General features: G+C 37.2%; 2 protein-coding genes across 10 annotated transcripts in view; one reads left to right on the top strand and one right to left on the bottom strand.

Moving 5' to 3' along the window:
* Nucleotides 1-16,958, bottom strand: part of LOC106883154 (transmembrane protein 177) — a 20,513-nt gene extending 3,555 nt beyond the window's left edge. Inside the window, exons 1-3 of one of the 6 annotated variants that reach the window (XM_089366034.1) lie at nt 16,852-16,958; nt 15,167-15,254; nt 289-492 (exon numbers count right to left, since the gene is read on the bottom strand). In XM_089366034.1, the coding sequence (XP_089222160.1) occupies nt 289-465 (177 nt within the window). In that variant the 5' untranslated portion in view covers nt 466-492; nt 15,167-15,254; nt 16,852-16,958. Of the gene's footprint in view, nt 1-288; nt 493-5,302; nt 5,555-8,893; nt 9,194-15,166; nt 15,350-16,851 lie in introns of those variants that run through there. The other 5 variants (XM_014934071.3, XM_052974299.2, XM_014934067.3 and 2 more) reach the window with 5 other exon arrangements.
* LOC106884072 (uncharacterized) overlaps nt 15,362-16,958 on the top strand; it is a 236,730-nt gene continuing 235,133 nt past the window's right edge. For 2 of the 4 annotated variants that reach the window (XM_052974295.2, XM_052974294.2), the window contains exon 1: nt 15,362-15,732. In XM_052974295.2, coding sequence (XP_052830255.2) covers nt 15,574-15,732 — 159 coding nt within the window. In that variant the 5' untranslated portion in view covers nt 15,362-15,573. The remainder of the gene's footprint in view (nt 15,733-16,958) is intronic. The other 2 variants (XM_052974297.2, XM_052974296.2) reach the window with 1 other exon arrangement.

Here is a 16,958-nt window from a genome sequence, read left to right as displayed (position 1 = left end):
TTATCTTAGTTCAGTGGTAGTGAACAGCTCATACCATAGTACATCTCCAGCATTAGAGGTTGTGCAAAGACAATAAAATAACAACAATAATCCTCTTCTTTTTTTATTATAGGCACAAGGCCAGTAATTTTTGTAAAGAGAGAGAGTGGACAATTAGTGATCCCAGTAATTGACTGGTGTTTTACTTTTTTGACTCAATAAGAAAAAGAGGAGGGGAAGGGGAGTGAGTGGAGGAAGAAGAAAAGAAGAGGAAGAGAACCTGGCTGCATGTCTTACAGAGAAACCTACCTCTTCTAAAAGTTCATTGGTGTCATTGTCTATTGGTTTTGGTTTTGTTGCATCATAGAACTGGAAAAATTCTTTGTATTTGTTAATTCCCAAAGTCTCAGGAATGGCTTTGATGACAGCTGTGACAGAGACAACAACTGCAGCAATGGCCTGGCTGCGAAAAGTATTTGATGCCATCTTCTAAAGATTCTTGATTTTACTCAGCTGAAATGGTAGAAAGGAAACAAAAATTAAAGATGAAAAAAAAAAAAAAATTGTAGTATCCTCCTTCTCCTTCTCCTGGCTGCACCACCACCATTATCAACTTCATCATCCTCATCATAACTACCTGTGTCAGTGTCCTCCTCCTCCTCACTACCACTATCAATACCATTGTCATCACCACCATTATTATCAACATCATCATTCATCATTATCTCTGTATCAAGTTCAGCACCCTCATCATCATCATCACCACCACCACCGACAACATCATCAGCATCAGCATCACCACCACTACCACCATCATCGTCGTCGTCACTATCACAACTATCATTATTTACACCATTTATAACTAAAATTCATTTCATGTTCCATCCTCATCCCCACCTCTGCTTCACCTCACTGCTAACCCCAAGTCCTAAACAAGCCAACAAAGGAGGTTCTATGAAGCTGCTTGACCTGCTAGAAATAACAGATAAATCTTCCTCAGATCACACCCTACTGTCTTAAGGTACATGCTGAACAAAAATAGGCCCAGATATACGGTCAACTACTTTACATAGTGTACAGAGTACAGTTTTTCATGGCAAACACACATCATACATATATATATGTGTACACATATATACCATCCATCCATGTACATACATACATAGATATTTGCACCTATTCTAGGCAATGACAAGTGACTGAGACTTCTGGTAATTTGTTGTGCTTGAGAAGACACATCAAGCTAAGTGAAATCGTGATCATGGCCAGTGCCGGTGAGAAGTAAAAGGCACCTGTGCAGGTGACACACAAGACACCCAGCACATTCTGTGGAGTGGTTTGCGATACGAAGGGCATCCAGCTGCAGAACCAAGCCAAAACAGACTAGAGCTTGGTGCAGCTCTCCAGCTTACAAGCCCCAGTCAAACCATCTTACCCATGCCAACATGGAAAATGGACACCAAATGATGATGATACATACAATTTATTCACAGAGCTTTTACTTCTCTCAGACGCACAGAATCATTTCTACTCAATGGATATTATCGTTGGGTTGAACCAATCAGTGAATCATAGAGAAATTCTCCATGAATGAATTACATCACTCTCCATACTGAATAAAGCCTGGAGCACTTAATTGAACTTTTTAACTAAGGGTACTTGGAAGAAGCCCACCATATATCTACCTACAGATTTGTGTGTGTGTGTGTGAGTCCCCTTGCCCGGACATTATGTGATATCTGTAAATGAGTGTCACCTTCATACAAGCTGTGTCCTTCATTTCCAATCTTCCATGGAAACATGTTTGGCCATGGGGAAATATTACCTTACTTAGAAACGGGTGAAGAGTGGTGACAGAATGGGCAACCAGCCATGGAAATTCTACCCCAATGAATTCCAACTAACTCATGCATACATGGAAAAGTAGACATTAAATTGATGATATTAAACACACACACACGTACACATAAAAGTGTGTGTGTGTGCATGCAATGTTTTTTAATTCCTTGTCTACAAATTATATGCTAGCTCTGTCTTTTTTTGTAAACAAGTGAGAAGTTTGATGAAAATATTCCTTACTTGAAAAACAGTTAAGAGTTAGCAACTAGGTCACCTGGCTGTAAAAGGTTGTCTCAATAATATGTATTCATCTAACTTGTGCTAACATAGATAAACAGACATAAAACAAATGAACGTGTGGGGTTTGGTGTGCATCAGTGAAGAATATAAACACCAGCAAAATAGAAGCCAACGCAAACTGTTGCTTTCTAATAAAAATACCCTCTGGTATTTGTTCCATCCCAAGTTCCAGAGACATTCCCTAGTCACTGTTAAAAATACGATGAGCAAGTGATTGGTTCATTGAAAACCTACACCCAATAGCACTGTTGTTAACTGGCTACAAATGTATAATAAACTTAAGTCTGGTATGTTACCATTTCTGCCATCTTAGGAGAAAAATTACATTTCTAGACAGTTTCAACAAGCCAGTCAATAGAAAAGCAGGCTTGGAATTTGTCTGTCAAAGACATCAGTTCCTTGCTTCAATATGTGGCAAGATTTTGCACAGCTGTGAAATGACAAGATCAACCTAAAGATAACATTGACTACAAGGAGAAAAAAATGTCCCTTGAGGGAGGCAATGTCTCCTATTTTAATGGAATCTCAAGACAGGAGCAATGTGGATGGATAATAACAAACTTGTGATGATGGCAACTTACTTATTACATACAACTGCTGTGTTGAAGTGAGAAGCAGTCATGGTGGTGGTAGTGGGGAGTAGTAAGGGAGTGTATATAAATAAAAATGACGAGGGGATGGGGGGGGGTAGTTTAAAATGAAACAGTTGTCACTGGCAAATGTCACATCAGAAGCCTTTGTGAATGTGTGTGTGTGTGTGTGTGTGATCATCATCATTTAACATCTATTTTCCATACTGGCATGGATTGGATGGTTTGACCAGAACTGGCAAGCAGGAGAGCTGCACCAGGCTCCAATCTGATTTGGTTTGGTTTCTATGGTTGGATGCACTTCCTAACAGCAACCACTTTACCTAGAGTGTGCTAGGTGCTTTTCATGTGGCACTGGCACAGGCATTACTACATGGCACCAGCACAGATATGGCAGCACGCTATACAACCAAAGCAACAGTTTAACAAGTTTTATATATGGAAACCTGAAAGACCTATCAAATACATAATGAATAAATGTATATATAATGTCTTATCATAAGCAATACTTGTTAGTGTGTGTGCATGTATGCATGGGTGGGGGTGGGGCTGAATTTATGGATAGAGGAAAAAGTACTCAATACATATCTCTTTATTAACCACTATCAGACGTCCTCATGCATTGATTCTTCTTTTTACTTGTTTCAGTTATTTGACTGCAGCCATGCTGGAGTACCAGTTTGAAGGGTTTTAGTTAAACAAATTGACCCCAGGACTTATGGGGATGTAAACACACCAACACCAGTTGTCAAGCAGTGATAGAAGGGTCAAACAGACACAAAGACACACATTTAGATATAGACATATACGACGGGCTTCTTTCAGTTTCCAACGACCAAATCCACTCACAAGGCTTTGGTCAGCCCAAAGCTATAGTAGAAGACTTGGCCAAAGTGCCACACAGCGGGACTGAACCCAGAACCACTATAATGTGTTTCATCACAAAAGAAAATCTATCAGGTTTCTCATTTCTATGTGGTAAGTAGCTTGCTTACCAACCACATGGTTCCAGGTTCAATCCCACTGCGTGGCACCTTGGGCAAGTGTCTTCTCCTATAGCCTCGGGCCGACCAAAGCCTTGTGAGTGGATTTGGTAGACGGAAACTGAAAGAAGCCAGTCATGTGTGTGTATGTGTGTTTGTCCCCCCACCATCGCTTGACAACCAATGTTGGTGTGTTTACATTCCCATAACTTAGCAGTTCAGCAAGAGAGACCGATAGAATAAGTACTAGGCTTAAAAAGAATAAGTCCTGGGGTTGATTTGCTTGACTAAAGGCAGTGCTCCAGCATGGCCACAGTCAAATGACTGAAACAAGTAAAAGAATGTGTGTGTGTGTTTGTATATATATATACATATATATATAGTACTAGACTCGATTTGAATTTGGGACTGTTATATTTAAACTAATGGTAGTAACATTCTTAATTACAAGGCCACTGACACATATATTTAATGTTGCACATTTAGGTCATTTAGCTGCTTTCATTTCTACTGATGAAGTTAACAATACAAAAAACAAACAAACAAAAAATCACAACTATTGAAAACAAAAAGTTTTTCCCATGAACATGAAATAACTTGAAATTGGTTGGAAGTGTTAAAACCCACAACACAAATTGCTGGCCAAGTAAGCCTACATCAAGCACAACAACAAGAACAGCATGAAGATGAAGGAGGATAATCCAACCAACGTGATGACATCTTGGCCTTCAAGAGATAAATTTCTTCGTGAAAGTTGGCTCCTATTTGACAAGAGGAATAAAATTAGCTAACTGACACAAGGTTCACGTTTCATTGTAGACAAGAGAGATTCTGAATAAAGGTCAGCATGTAACATTTACCACTGAAGGGTTGACTTAATGGTCAACCATAAGATAGGTGAGTATTACTGTTTGAGAGAGAACAAACGACTAAATAAATAAATAAATAAAGGAGTTAATATGGTAATTATCAGTGGATTTTTGTTTGTGTTGAGAAGATGAATGTTTGCCCACTTGGATGGGCCACCTTATTTGTGGCTTATAAATGGCAAAACGTTTGTTTGTTACAAGAAGCAGAAATAATTCTAGTTACTAAACTTTACCAAAATATAGCCAATTGTTTTTACTTCCTGTAACTAATAGACATCACCAGTAAATTATAAACCTATCTCTTGTTTTCTTTTTTGAATCTCTCAATGAGATTTGAGATAGGCTTTATGAGACACAGTCAAAATAACAAAACATAAATTTCCTCTTTAAAGTTGTATATGTGTGCGCGTGTCTGTTTATGTGTGTGTGTATGTGTATATATATATATATATATATATATATATATATATATATATATATATATATATATATAAAACAAATAATAAATGAGTATATGCATATATACGTACAAGTATGTGCATACCTACATCTACCTGTATATATAGGTGCATATCTGGGTACAGGACATTGCAAACAAAACGTAGACAAAAAAAATAATAATAACCTGAGTACAGAAAACTCACAGGCCACATAGAGAACATTTTCCTTCATCAGCTGCCCCCATTCTAACACAGGCGATATATATATATATATTCACACACACAATTGCATTTATACATACCTGTCTGCTACACAGGTGCCAAACCCAAACCCTCTGCATTCTTACTGTTCTTTCCAGTAACGGCTCAGGTTGGAACCCAGCCATAATTGAAAAAATAATAATAAATAATCTGTCTGATATTGGAGGTCTGTCACTGTTAGCTGGGGCTTGAATGCTCCGTTCCTCACCGCAAAGAGGCATAATTTAAACTTAGAACACAAAGTGCCACAACAGATACTGCAAGTTATCTTATCAGACACGAACAAATCTGCCAATTCACAACACAGGACTACCAGCTTTTATAAGTTAAACACTTTCTATAAGGGGGGACAACTCTAGATGGACTTTCCCAAGGAAATGATTTTCCATAGTTTTCAAACCCTTACTACTAACCCGTAACAGAGCATTTTTATATCGATTGTTAATTTATAATTAACCCTTTTAATACCAAAATCAGAATTACTAATTCGGAAAAAAAAAAAAAAAAAAAAGGCAAATGTTAATTCTTGGAATATTGTTTGTCTGGGATTCCTTTCGTAAATAAAAATACCAAGGCAATAGAAAATTATTTTTATGCGTGGCTGTATAGAAAGAAATTTGTTTTCAAACGACATGATTTTGAGTTCAGTTCCGGGCCGACCAAAGCCTTGTGTATGGATTTGGTAGACGGAAACTGAAATGCGCTTGTCTGTCCCCCACCACCGCTTGACATCTGGTGTTCATTTACATCTCTGTAACTAAGTGGTTTGGTAAAAAGAGATCGATAGAATAAGTACCAAGCTTAAAAAGAAGTAGTGGGGTAAATTGATTCAACCACAACCCTTTAAGGAAGTGCCCCAGCATGGTCACAATCTAATGAGTGAAACAAGTAAAAGATAGATAAAATAAAAATATGACGAGGTTTAGAAGAGCAGAACTGTCGATTAATTCGAAAAATTTAACAAAGAGCTCTGTATTATTATTTTCACGGAAAGGTTTAAGAGCAGAATCACAGAGTGTGTTGTTATTAAAACTATGGTATTCCACTCAACTAAACACACAATCTGAACATTGTCACTGGTGTACTTTTACCCTGCATCTAGCAATTATTTTCGTTGTTCTCACAAGCACACACCCTAAATTTCGTCACCTGTCCACTAACTACACATCCATATTCATTACCCCACTCACACATACATACACTCATTGAACTTTGTTATAACAATGCAAATATGGAACTTGTTACTTTTTATCGTTTTTATTTTATACAACAGCTCCAAACATTTCCTATATTCATCCCCTCTCTCCTGGCCCTGTCTTGCTATATTCTCATTCTCACTACTATATAGAAACCCGAATTGAAAAATCCTTTCCCTTTTAGACAAAGGGTCAGTCCCAAAACATCAGACACCCACCTCTTGCCCAGCATAAGAACTTATCCAAGATGACAAATGAGTATGGTTGTTGGCAGATTGTAAGATGAAATATCCTATTACAATTCTCTGCACAGTGAGATCAAATCATGCCAATATAAATTTTACTTTTATTTTTTGCAGGAGTCAATAAAATAAAATGTCATTCCAGAGCAGAATTAGTAAAGCATTGGATGAGACAGATTATGATATTTATTCCATTTCTTTGTGTCCTATGTTCTTGAATAATATCTTTAAACTGTTGCCCAATTTAACATTATCAACTGGTCCTTGGGTGCCTTTAGTAGAGTCCACTTGGTTTTAAACAATAATCATGTTAGTTATGAATGCAATCACTAAACATTTGGCAGAGCTAACTTAATAATGAGAACAACATATTAGATGTTGTACAGCATTGCTGGAAGTGGAACAGTGGGAAAATTTACAAGAGTATCAGAGACAGAGGGCATGGCTGGGTGCATCTGTATAGTTTTTTTAAAGTCTTTGTTTTCCATTTAAGTATCAAATGAAAACTTTTTTAATACGGTAATAAAATGCTTGTTAGGCATAATCACGACATCAGACTTTGAAATGTAAATAAGCAAATAAACAAAACTGAATATATACCATCTATTCTTATAGCATTCCCTTACAGGAAGTAAGGAAATGTTGTGGAAGTAGTCACCAGCATTAGACCAGTACTTGGAACTAAATTATTTTTGCCTGATATTACGTGCATGTATGTTAAAAATGTGGGGTGGGAGGGCATTGAATGTAGCTACGGGGTCTAGAAACAGTGTTAGGGGCGATAGTAAAAAAAAGTTTGAACAGCACTACTGTATTTAACAGGCACATTACGGTTCACATTCATTCTTTAATAGTTTCATTTTCTCAGAAAATGTTTTCATTGTTTATAATAAAGGAAAAATCACTCGTGTCTTTTGGCTCGGAAAACACCTACTTTTCACGAGATAAATGCTTTCACTTTCATAGTGTCCTAGAAACGAAAAAGCAGTAAGAAAGTCTTAATGTGGGAAAAAAGCGTAGTTTTTGCCTGAACCTACTAACTAGTAATTAATCTATCGAATATTATATTTCTTACCTAAAAATCAAACCTACTCGTGTCTAGGTTGTGTTGCAGCAATAACATGCTAAAAGTATAAATAAATAAAATGACATATTTCATACAATAAATCTTGGACTTTTTTTTTTTAATTCCTGTTACTGACAGGTTACAGCTCCAGTACTGCATACATGTGATTAGCGTGTCGTAGGAAAAAATTGCAAAACAGATTCTTCAGGGTAAGCTGACAGGAGACCTAGAGGTAGATTAGGACTAAGATGGTTGGATATTCATAGCCTCAGTTGGTCACGGTTTGGAATGCAGCCGGAAAGTCTAACAATGGTTTCTTCTTATACAACCCTAAAGAGAGGGTGTCTGAGGACACTATCCCCACGACTGTCCCAAGGAGAGTAAGCGGAGGAGACGGATAGATTAGTAAATTTTCAGTATTCTTGTGAACCTGTGTGAAACCACTCCTTCAACGAATTTGAATCCGTATCAATAAGAGGATATATCATTATTATATCATTACGCAGAAGGGTGGTGGATTGCTAGAATCGTTATAGCGTCGGGGTAAAAATACTTTGCAGTATTTGTTCTGGTTTTTTATCTTCGTAATTTTGGACTTTATTTTATCCAGTCTAGAGGAGTTATCCTCTATATAAAACAAAATCCCAGGTAAGTTCAGGAGATTCATTTAATCAATTGGCCTCCTCCCTCATAAGTTTAACTACGTTACAACCCTATGTGCCTATGTTAGAAACAACTGTAAGCTGGTGACTTGTTAGAATCATTAGAGCGTCGTATTTCTCTTGGATCATTTTATATTCTCAATTCAAACCCAGTCAAGCGTTTATTCGTTTATCGTTGTTTCTGGGTCGATAAAATAAAGTACATGTCAACTACTAGAACCAATTTAATCGACTAAACCCTTATTTCCAAATTTCTGATCGTGTGCTTACGTAAGAAATTACGGCGAAAGTAAAGAATACGTACAACCGGTGTTTAGGGTTAGGGTTTTTGTTACGCCGAAAACGGGTGATGTACGTATTCTTTACCTCCGCCAAAATTACCATATTAATACTCAAGGAACTAGAAGATGATATTGACTTCTTTCAACGAAAGATAGAAGGCTAATTAATAAAGGAATCGGCATACCTTAGCAAGTGTGTTCGATTCGGCAGGGCACACCTGTTTAGACATGGCACTTATTCGACCTTCGGAAATAGTTAATGACAACTTCAAACTCAAGGCGGAAACTAAATAACATCTTAATTAATATTCAACAACATCAAAACTACAACCAAACTCGAGTAAATAACTTACTATAATAGCAGCAGCAGTGAATGAGATCAAATAACCATGTCAAAGAAAGGAAACTGTAGATTATACATTGCAAAACCACGCCATTTACAAGGGCGCTGACATGTTTGTTTACTAAATGAAAGCCAGTCCTTATTTTCGCATCTGTGAACAAGTAAAACTCTGAATTTTATATTTGGAGCAGAGAAAATGCTTTTTCAAATGATTTTATGAAAAATTTAAATTAAAGTAATGGTATAATATATTTTAGCGGCGCAAAATCTTCAGTTTTATCATTCCAGTTTTTTCTCACCTGAACTTCAGAAGTTTTAGATCATTATTGGGGGTGGGGGTTGTATCTCGAACAACCCTTACCTGTGCATCCCTTTTAATATATGAAAACATATTCAGGTTATGGCCGAAGCAAAAGGTGGCACTAATTATTTAACATCACTTAAACAATAATAAAATAACTAATATTATCTTAAAGTAATGAGAGATGTTTTCTTATACTCTAATGCCGCTTACCGCTTTATTACTCTTTGATGTTTAACCCGGGGTCAGCAACCATTGAGTACACCTATGCATGATCAATCAAAGACATTCGAGCTGCGACAATCCCATCTTTTCAAATACAATCAATCTTAAATTGCTTTATTGAATATCTATTTATTTTAATTTCTATTTTCAGGCGGTAGGGTATGCTTATAGAGAAATTTAGCTGATATTCGAACGACCACGCAGAGCATCGCTCTTTTGACATCGGGTCAATCCCAACGGTGAAAACCCATGAGTAATGACGTTCCCACTATGACCACCCGCCTTTCTCTTGTGTGTTACGCAAACTGCATTGACTGTAAGCCATAAAAATACTTTTCTCTAGTATTAAAACTCGTTTCATTGCCCGACATGCACATATCACAAAGGTTTCTCTCCGAGCTTATAGCAGTCGAAAAGTCCATCATCGTGTAGTCAGGTAACCCCTCCCAGCTCAGGTGAAACCACCATAAAAATAAAGATAAATTAGTCATACTTTAATCACATCTAAAAGTGTAAGCAGCAATTAAACACTGGCTAAAGGTGGTATGTATCATAGCCATAGAACCACAGCATACTCGGTCGTGTTCCGTGGGTTTACGATCGATTCAACAAACGCCTAGCAAATACAGCAGGGTGTTCTATTTTGTTGTGTATCAAGAGCTTTACCGGGGGTAGAAACATTCGGATATTTGTACATTGAACATCAGAGAAAGTTTACAGCTAACTGTTCTTCCTATAACGAACGACAGAATTAATCCAGCATGGATGTGATTAACTAAAGTCGTCTTGGACAACCAGAGTAATCTACCTTGCCTAAGGAAGTTCACTACAGTCTGCACGCATAAATCATGCGAAATAACGCCATACACTCTGTGTGTGTACAGGGTGCGTAAGATATTTAAGGCCAGATTATGTTTATAAAAAAAAAACAGATATATAATAACAGATGATAACTTTATTTATCAAAAAATGCTACGAGGATAAAAATAAAACTTTTCTATAATGTTATTCAACAAAGCCACCTTCAGCTTCAACTACTGCTTCTATATGAGATCTAAATGATCTACATGCTCGAATCAAGTGGTCCTGATTCATTTTGGACATTACTTTGACTCTCACAGCTTTCAAAGAATCGTTGGTGTTATGGGTGTGTTCATTGACTTCTCTCTCAACAACGCTCCGCATGTAATAGTCCAATGGATTGAGATCTGGGGAATTAGGAGGCCAAATGTTAGGGATTATGTGATCACGAAAATTTTCAGCCATCCATTCCTGTGTTACTAGAGCCATGTGTGATAGTGCAGAGTCCTGCTGAAACACACATTGCCTTCCATTGCATACACTGTCTATCCAAGGCTAAACAATTATTTCCAGGACCTTAATATAGGCAGCAGAGTTAACTCTAAGGCCATGTGGAAAGTAAGGAGGCATCACATGTGCTTCATTGCTGACAACCCCTAAAACCATGACAGTTGCAGGAAATTTTGTACACATAACATTTGGAACTTCAGAAGGGTTCTGCACATAACCATCTGTCATTTCTTTTGTAAACTTTTTGATCTTGGTTGAAGATTTTCTCATTTGAGAAAAACCAAATCAAATCTTCTGCTGGATTTTTCAGTTTGTTTAAGAGCCTTTTAGATCTGATGTAGTGATTTTCTTTTGCTTTTTCTGACAAATTGACCTTTCCTCATCATACAAGACTTATATCTGATGTCTTCGTGGACAGAATTTCTGACTGTTCCTCGACACATGGAGATGTTTTCCAATTGACCTCATGGACTTTCTGGCATTGTAATCAATGGTCTGTTGAACTTTTTGGATAAATTCAGGTGTTCTGATGATTTCAGAGTGTTTAGAATGCTTTTTATGTTTTGATACTGGTGATATGTTTCCATCTTCAGTCTCTAGCTCCTAACAAACTTTGTAGACGAAAGATCTGGCAACTTTTAAAAATCAAAATATTTCTAAATCACTATACCCAGCCTTTAAAACCACAATAACAGCATGCCTCTTCATTTCTTGAGTAAGCTGAGGGTCTGCCATTATTATTTTCTGGAACAAAGATTATCCAAAGTAAGCAAAAAATGCAGCAATGATCCCAAAAAGGTATGTCCTCAAATACTTTACACACCCTGTATATATATGAATACACACCACACATGTGGTATATATGTATATATATGTGTATGTATGTATATATATATGTGTATGTATGTATATATATATATATATATATATATATATATATATATATATATATATTGAGGGGATAATTAAAAAAAAAATCTTAATAGTATATACGACAGGCTTCTTTCACTTTTTGTCTGCCAAATCCACTCACAAGGCTTTTGTCAGCTTGAGGCTATAATAAAAGACACTTGCCCAAGGTTCCATGCAGTGAGACTGAACCCAGAACCATGTGGTTGGGAAGCAGGCTTCTGACCACACAGCCATGCCTACACCTCATCTTATATGTATGTATATATATGTTAGGTTTTATTGATATATTACAATGTTTAAAGATTTTGGCATTGTTGCATAGGCTGAAGCTGTCTTAAACTGTATAATGGGCACCTGGGTCTATAATGCATGGTGAGAGTGGTCCCACACAACAAAATCATACAAAAATTTGCATTGAGCTCCCTCCTTGATCAGTGGTGCCTCTGGATAACTACTGTGCATTAGAATAGCACCAAGTGAAACATTTTTAATCATGGTTTTACTGGATTAGCAACAACCTGGGGTTGAAGAACAAAAATGTGATAGCAGCAGTGGAATTGAACTCCTGATGTATGAGTTGGTAGAGGCAAAGAAAGTTTGAATGGAGGCAAAGAGAGAGAGAGAGAGAGAGAGAGAGAGAGAGAGAGAGAAATAGTGTTGAGTAATGAGTGAAATAAATTGAAAGAATGAGAGAAGAGTAGAAGTGAGAAAGGCAGAAGAAGAAGACAGATTGATAGATAGGTAGACAGACAGACTAGATAAGATAGGTATATAGATAGATACAAGGTGGTATCAAAAATTTCCTAGACTAATTCTGTAGTGCACCAACTGATTGTAGCAACTAGTTGCATGTGCAATGACAGCTAGCAGTGGCCTTCATGAGGCAGTGTGCCGAGTGACATCACTGTGTTTACTTTGCAAGTTGTGAAATTTGTGTTTTTGAGATCACATGTATGCTGTAGTCTGCGATTTTGTTATGGACAGGACCAAAGAGCCAATGTGAAATTTTGCATTAAACTTGGGAAGTCTGCTGCAGAGACATTAAGCATGCTTCAGCAAGTTTATGGCAATGAGGCAATGGGTTGTACACAATGTTTCAAGTGGTGCAGGCACTTCAAAATTGGAAGAACATCTCTGGAAAATGATGAGCGATCTAGAACAGGGGTTTTCAAACTGTGGTCCGTGGACCACAGGGGGTCCACAAGGACAAGACAGGGGTTCCGTGGACAGCAAATACTTTTTATGGGCAATTTGATTTTATATATGTTTTTTTAATCGAAATCTTTTAATTGACAATAAACCTATTTGTTAAATACTGTTAAATAAATAAATGTAAAAATATGTTATTTTAAGCAAATATTTATGTATAAATTTCATAAAAAGCCTGAAATATAAAGGGGTCCGCAAGTCAAAAAGTTTGAAAACCCCTGATCTAGAAGATCTGCCACAAGTGTTACCCTTGGAAATATGGTATTGTGCATCAAGAATTTGTCTCCTGAGGCGAAACCGTCAATTGAGAGTTTTACTGTGACATTTTTAAGTGTTTGAGGGAGGACATTTGGTGAAAGTGACCAGATCTGTTGAGCGTAAAGAATCGGACCCTTCATGATGACAATGAACCCTGTCACTGAATTCTCCTTGCTCATGTCATCATTCCGCACCTGCCGTATTCGTCAGCACTTGTGGACTTCTATGTCTTCCCTAAGATGAAAATGCAGCCCAAAGATTGCTGTTTTAACACTGTTGTTGTGATCTAGAGTGAATGGCAGAAGGTCCTTGACTTCCAAGCTGGATTCCAAAAGTGGCAGGAATGTTGGGACCACTGTGTTGCTGCGCAAGGTAAATATTTTGAAGGAGGTGATATTAAAACTTAGGTAAATAAGTTATTTTTTTATTAAACAACTATTCCTGGAACTTTTTGATACCTCCTTGTAGATAGAGATAGATAGATAAATAGATAGATAGATAGATAGATAGAGAGAGAGAGAGAGAGAGAGAGAGAGAGAGAGAAGGAAACAGACAGACAGTTAACATAAAGACAGACAGATACACAGATAGAGATAGACAGACTGACAGATAGAGTCACAGACACAAACAGATAGATAGATAGATAAAGAGAGAGAGAGGCACTGACAGATAGATAGAGACAGAGAGGCACTGAGATATAGACAGACAGACATAGAGACAGACAGACTTCGATAGCTAGATAGATAGAGAGAGAGAGAGAGAGAAAGAGACAAACAGGTAGATAGATAGATAGATAGATAGATAGATAGCTATTAGGAATAGTAAACGAAATACTGAAATAAGGAAATATAAGTTGGGAATTCTTTGTAAAAGTTAAGGCAGAAAGACAAAGAGAGAGACTGGAATATAAGAATGGCGTAGTTAAGCGTGAAGGAAAAAGACAGAGAGAGAGAGAGAGAGAGAGAACGTGTAAGACAGATAGAGAAAGAGAAACAATGACAACCGGGGAAGAAAAAAGAGAGCGAGTGTGGAGGGTAAATGTGAGGGACATGAATAAAGCGGAGAAAGTGTAAATAGGAAAAGAAAGAGTATAGGGTAGGGAAAGAGAAAAGGTGAAAGAGTAAAACCAATGAGAGAGAAGAAAGAGAGAGAGAGCAAAAGATGTAAAGAAAGACAAAATGAGACAAAGAATAAATGTATATATGTGAAAGATAGACAGAGGGGGGGAGTGTGGATCACACACACACATATACCCGCATATAATCACACACATGCACAAGCCCGTGAGAAATGCACCTTTCTTCGCTTCTTGTTACTCTATCATCATCCTCTTACTATTACTCTATTGTAGCTGTTATTATCTTATTCTTCTTGTGTATCAGCTTCGTGCTCAACTTTTCCCCTCCTCCTGCTTTACTCGTCCGAGTCACCGCGAGCAGCAGCAGTATCGACAATTGCCCCCCCCCCCCACCACCTGTCTGAACCGAGTACTGTGGATTTAGTGTGGCGGAGCCGAATCAGCCTACAGGCGCTACCATGACGGACAGCAACACAAATCGTAAACTCTTGCTGACAATAACTGCAACAACACCATTATAAGTATAACTATATCCATATACCATTACTAATACAGCTACTACTACAAAGCAGTGGACTGTGATTATAATAATATAAGGGGGGAAAATAAGGGGAACCACCTCCTTAAAAACTTCTACTATATGTCTATGAAGACACAAACTGTGTATATACACAAATATATAGAAAGAGATATCGTGAGGCAGGAAGTTGTTGCTCAGTAGGAAGAAAAAGTTAGGGAAAAATTATTTAAATAAATACACACATACACAGACCAAGGACGTGAAAATACGTGGATAATCACCGAAAAAAAAAAATACTTACAGTAGACTTAACCTCTTGGAGAGCTGATTGAATTACCCATTATTGTCGTCTGCCTTTGTTTGAATTTCTCATCCATGACGTACACCCACTAACCGGGGTATATATATATATATATATATTTTAAAAAAAGGCGAGAGAAAGAAGCAACAGTATAAACACACGGAAGAACACCCGAAACAATATATATATATATATATATATACATATATATATATAAAAGAAAGTTTAATGCAGTAACATTTACTCGCCGTGTCTCTCTCTCTCTCTCTCTCTCACACGCACATCCAGAGCTCTCACTCTCTTTTTCTCTCTGTACTTAGTCTCCGTTGCTTTAAATAGTATTAGTAGTAATATTACTGTTATTACTGTCACTAACTAGTTATTTCTATGTTGAAAAGATAGCAGCAATGTCGGCATTATTTCGTCTTTTAACGGGTAGGAGACGTACCCGACTCGGTGGAGGTAATACCACAACCGATGGAGGACAGGTAGCTGGTCGCAAGAAAAATCAGCTCACGTGTAACGTCGTTCTTCTGGATGGCACTGTTTATACCGTTGACATAAGTGTAAGTTTTCTTTATAAATACATATATATAAATGTGTATGTGTATAACTTTCCTTTGTAGTTTGTCGAGAACATCGAGTCTACAGATTCGGTTTCGATTCCTGGTTGTTGTAATTTCATTTTTACATCTACTACAAAAAAAAAAAAGCAAGAAAAAGACTTTATCCCCCTTCCTTTTTTTTTTCTTCCATTTCTCTGCCTATATATAATTGGAGATTAGTGTTCCCTGCTCCGTCGGGGTAACGGCAATGTTCTGAAGCTCCTCTAAAATGCTCCCCCCACCTAAATTTTATCAATTTAATCTTAAGCTACAGCTTAAAAAACGTCTCTGCCTTTTTAAAATCCCTTTGAAAAAAAAAAAAAGAGTAAACAAAGAGACACCAAGCTGTAGTTGTATCAAGACACACGGTTAAGGCGTTTGTGAGAACCCCCCCCCCTGCATCGATAAATACCTGTAATATACCAGTATCATTCTGACTGAAATGAGTTTTCCCCTTACATTGACCAATGAATGTTCACGATTGTTTTTGTTATTATTAGTGGCCCTGTACTTTTGTAAGAAATCGTTTGTTGCATTACTTTTATAACTATCTATTGATCTTGGTTACTAAGGATTATGTCACATCGATGAAGCCAGGTTACTAGGGACTCGAGTCGGGCCAGTCAAGTTGTCTCATAGCTGAATCATACCGATCGATTCAAAGAGATCGATGAAACAAACAAGTGGGCTTACGTTACGTTACATGGGTTAATGTCATCTCTGTCACAACATCAATGTTTTTTGTCACTTGTGGCTCTGCTGCATCAACTACAGCAGTCATATTAAACTGTGTCAACTGCTAACGGTCACTTTACATCGAGAAATCTATACATCCTACATATATATACACATCCATACATGAAAAGCGTATACACTTATGACACACACACACACACATGTCCTATATGAAACGATTTAACATTGATTTGTAGTTAAAAACTTGAGAAGACATATAGGTCATTCATTCTCTCTCTCTCTCTAAAGTTGTTGAATATATATGTGTGTGGTATAAAATATATATTGTTTGCTTGTACGTAAAGTTAAGTATAAAAACAGCTGAACATTAAATTGAAGGCTCACCCGATACATTCTAGTAGAGTACCATATTAATTAATTTTTACAAGGAAAAGGCTGACAGTGACTTCGAGGTCTGGTCAACCTTTTCCGTCTGTGTGTGTGTGTGTGTG

This window comes from Octopus bimaculoides, chromosome 18 (assembly GCF_046866305.1).
Source record: "Octopus bimaculoides isolate indiv1 chromosome 18, ASM4686630v1, whole genome shotgun sequence".
NCBI classification, from domain to species: domain Eukaryota; kingdom Metazoa; phylum Mollusca; class Cephalopoda; order Octopoda; family Octopodidae; genus Octopus; species Octopus bimaculoides.
The sequence above is the reverse complement of the archived record's forward strand: the minus strand, read 5'-3'. Positions and strand labels throughout refer to the sequence as shown.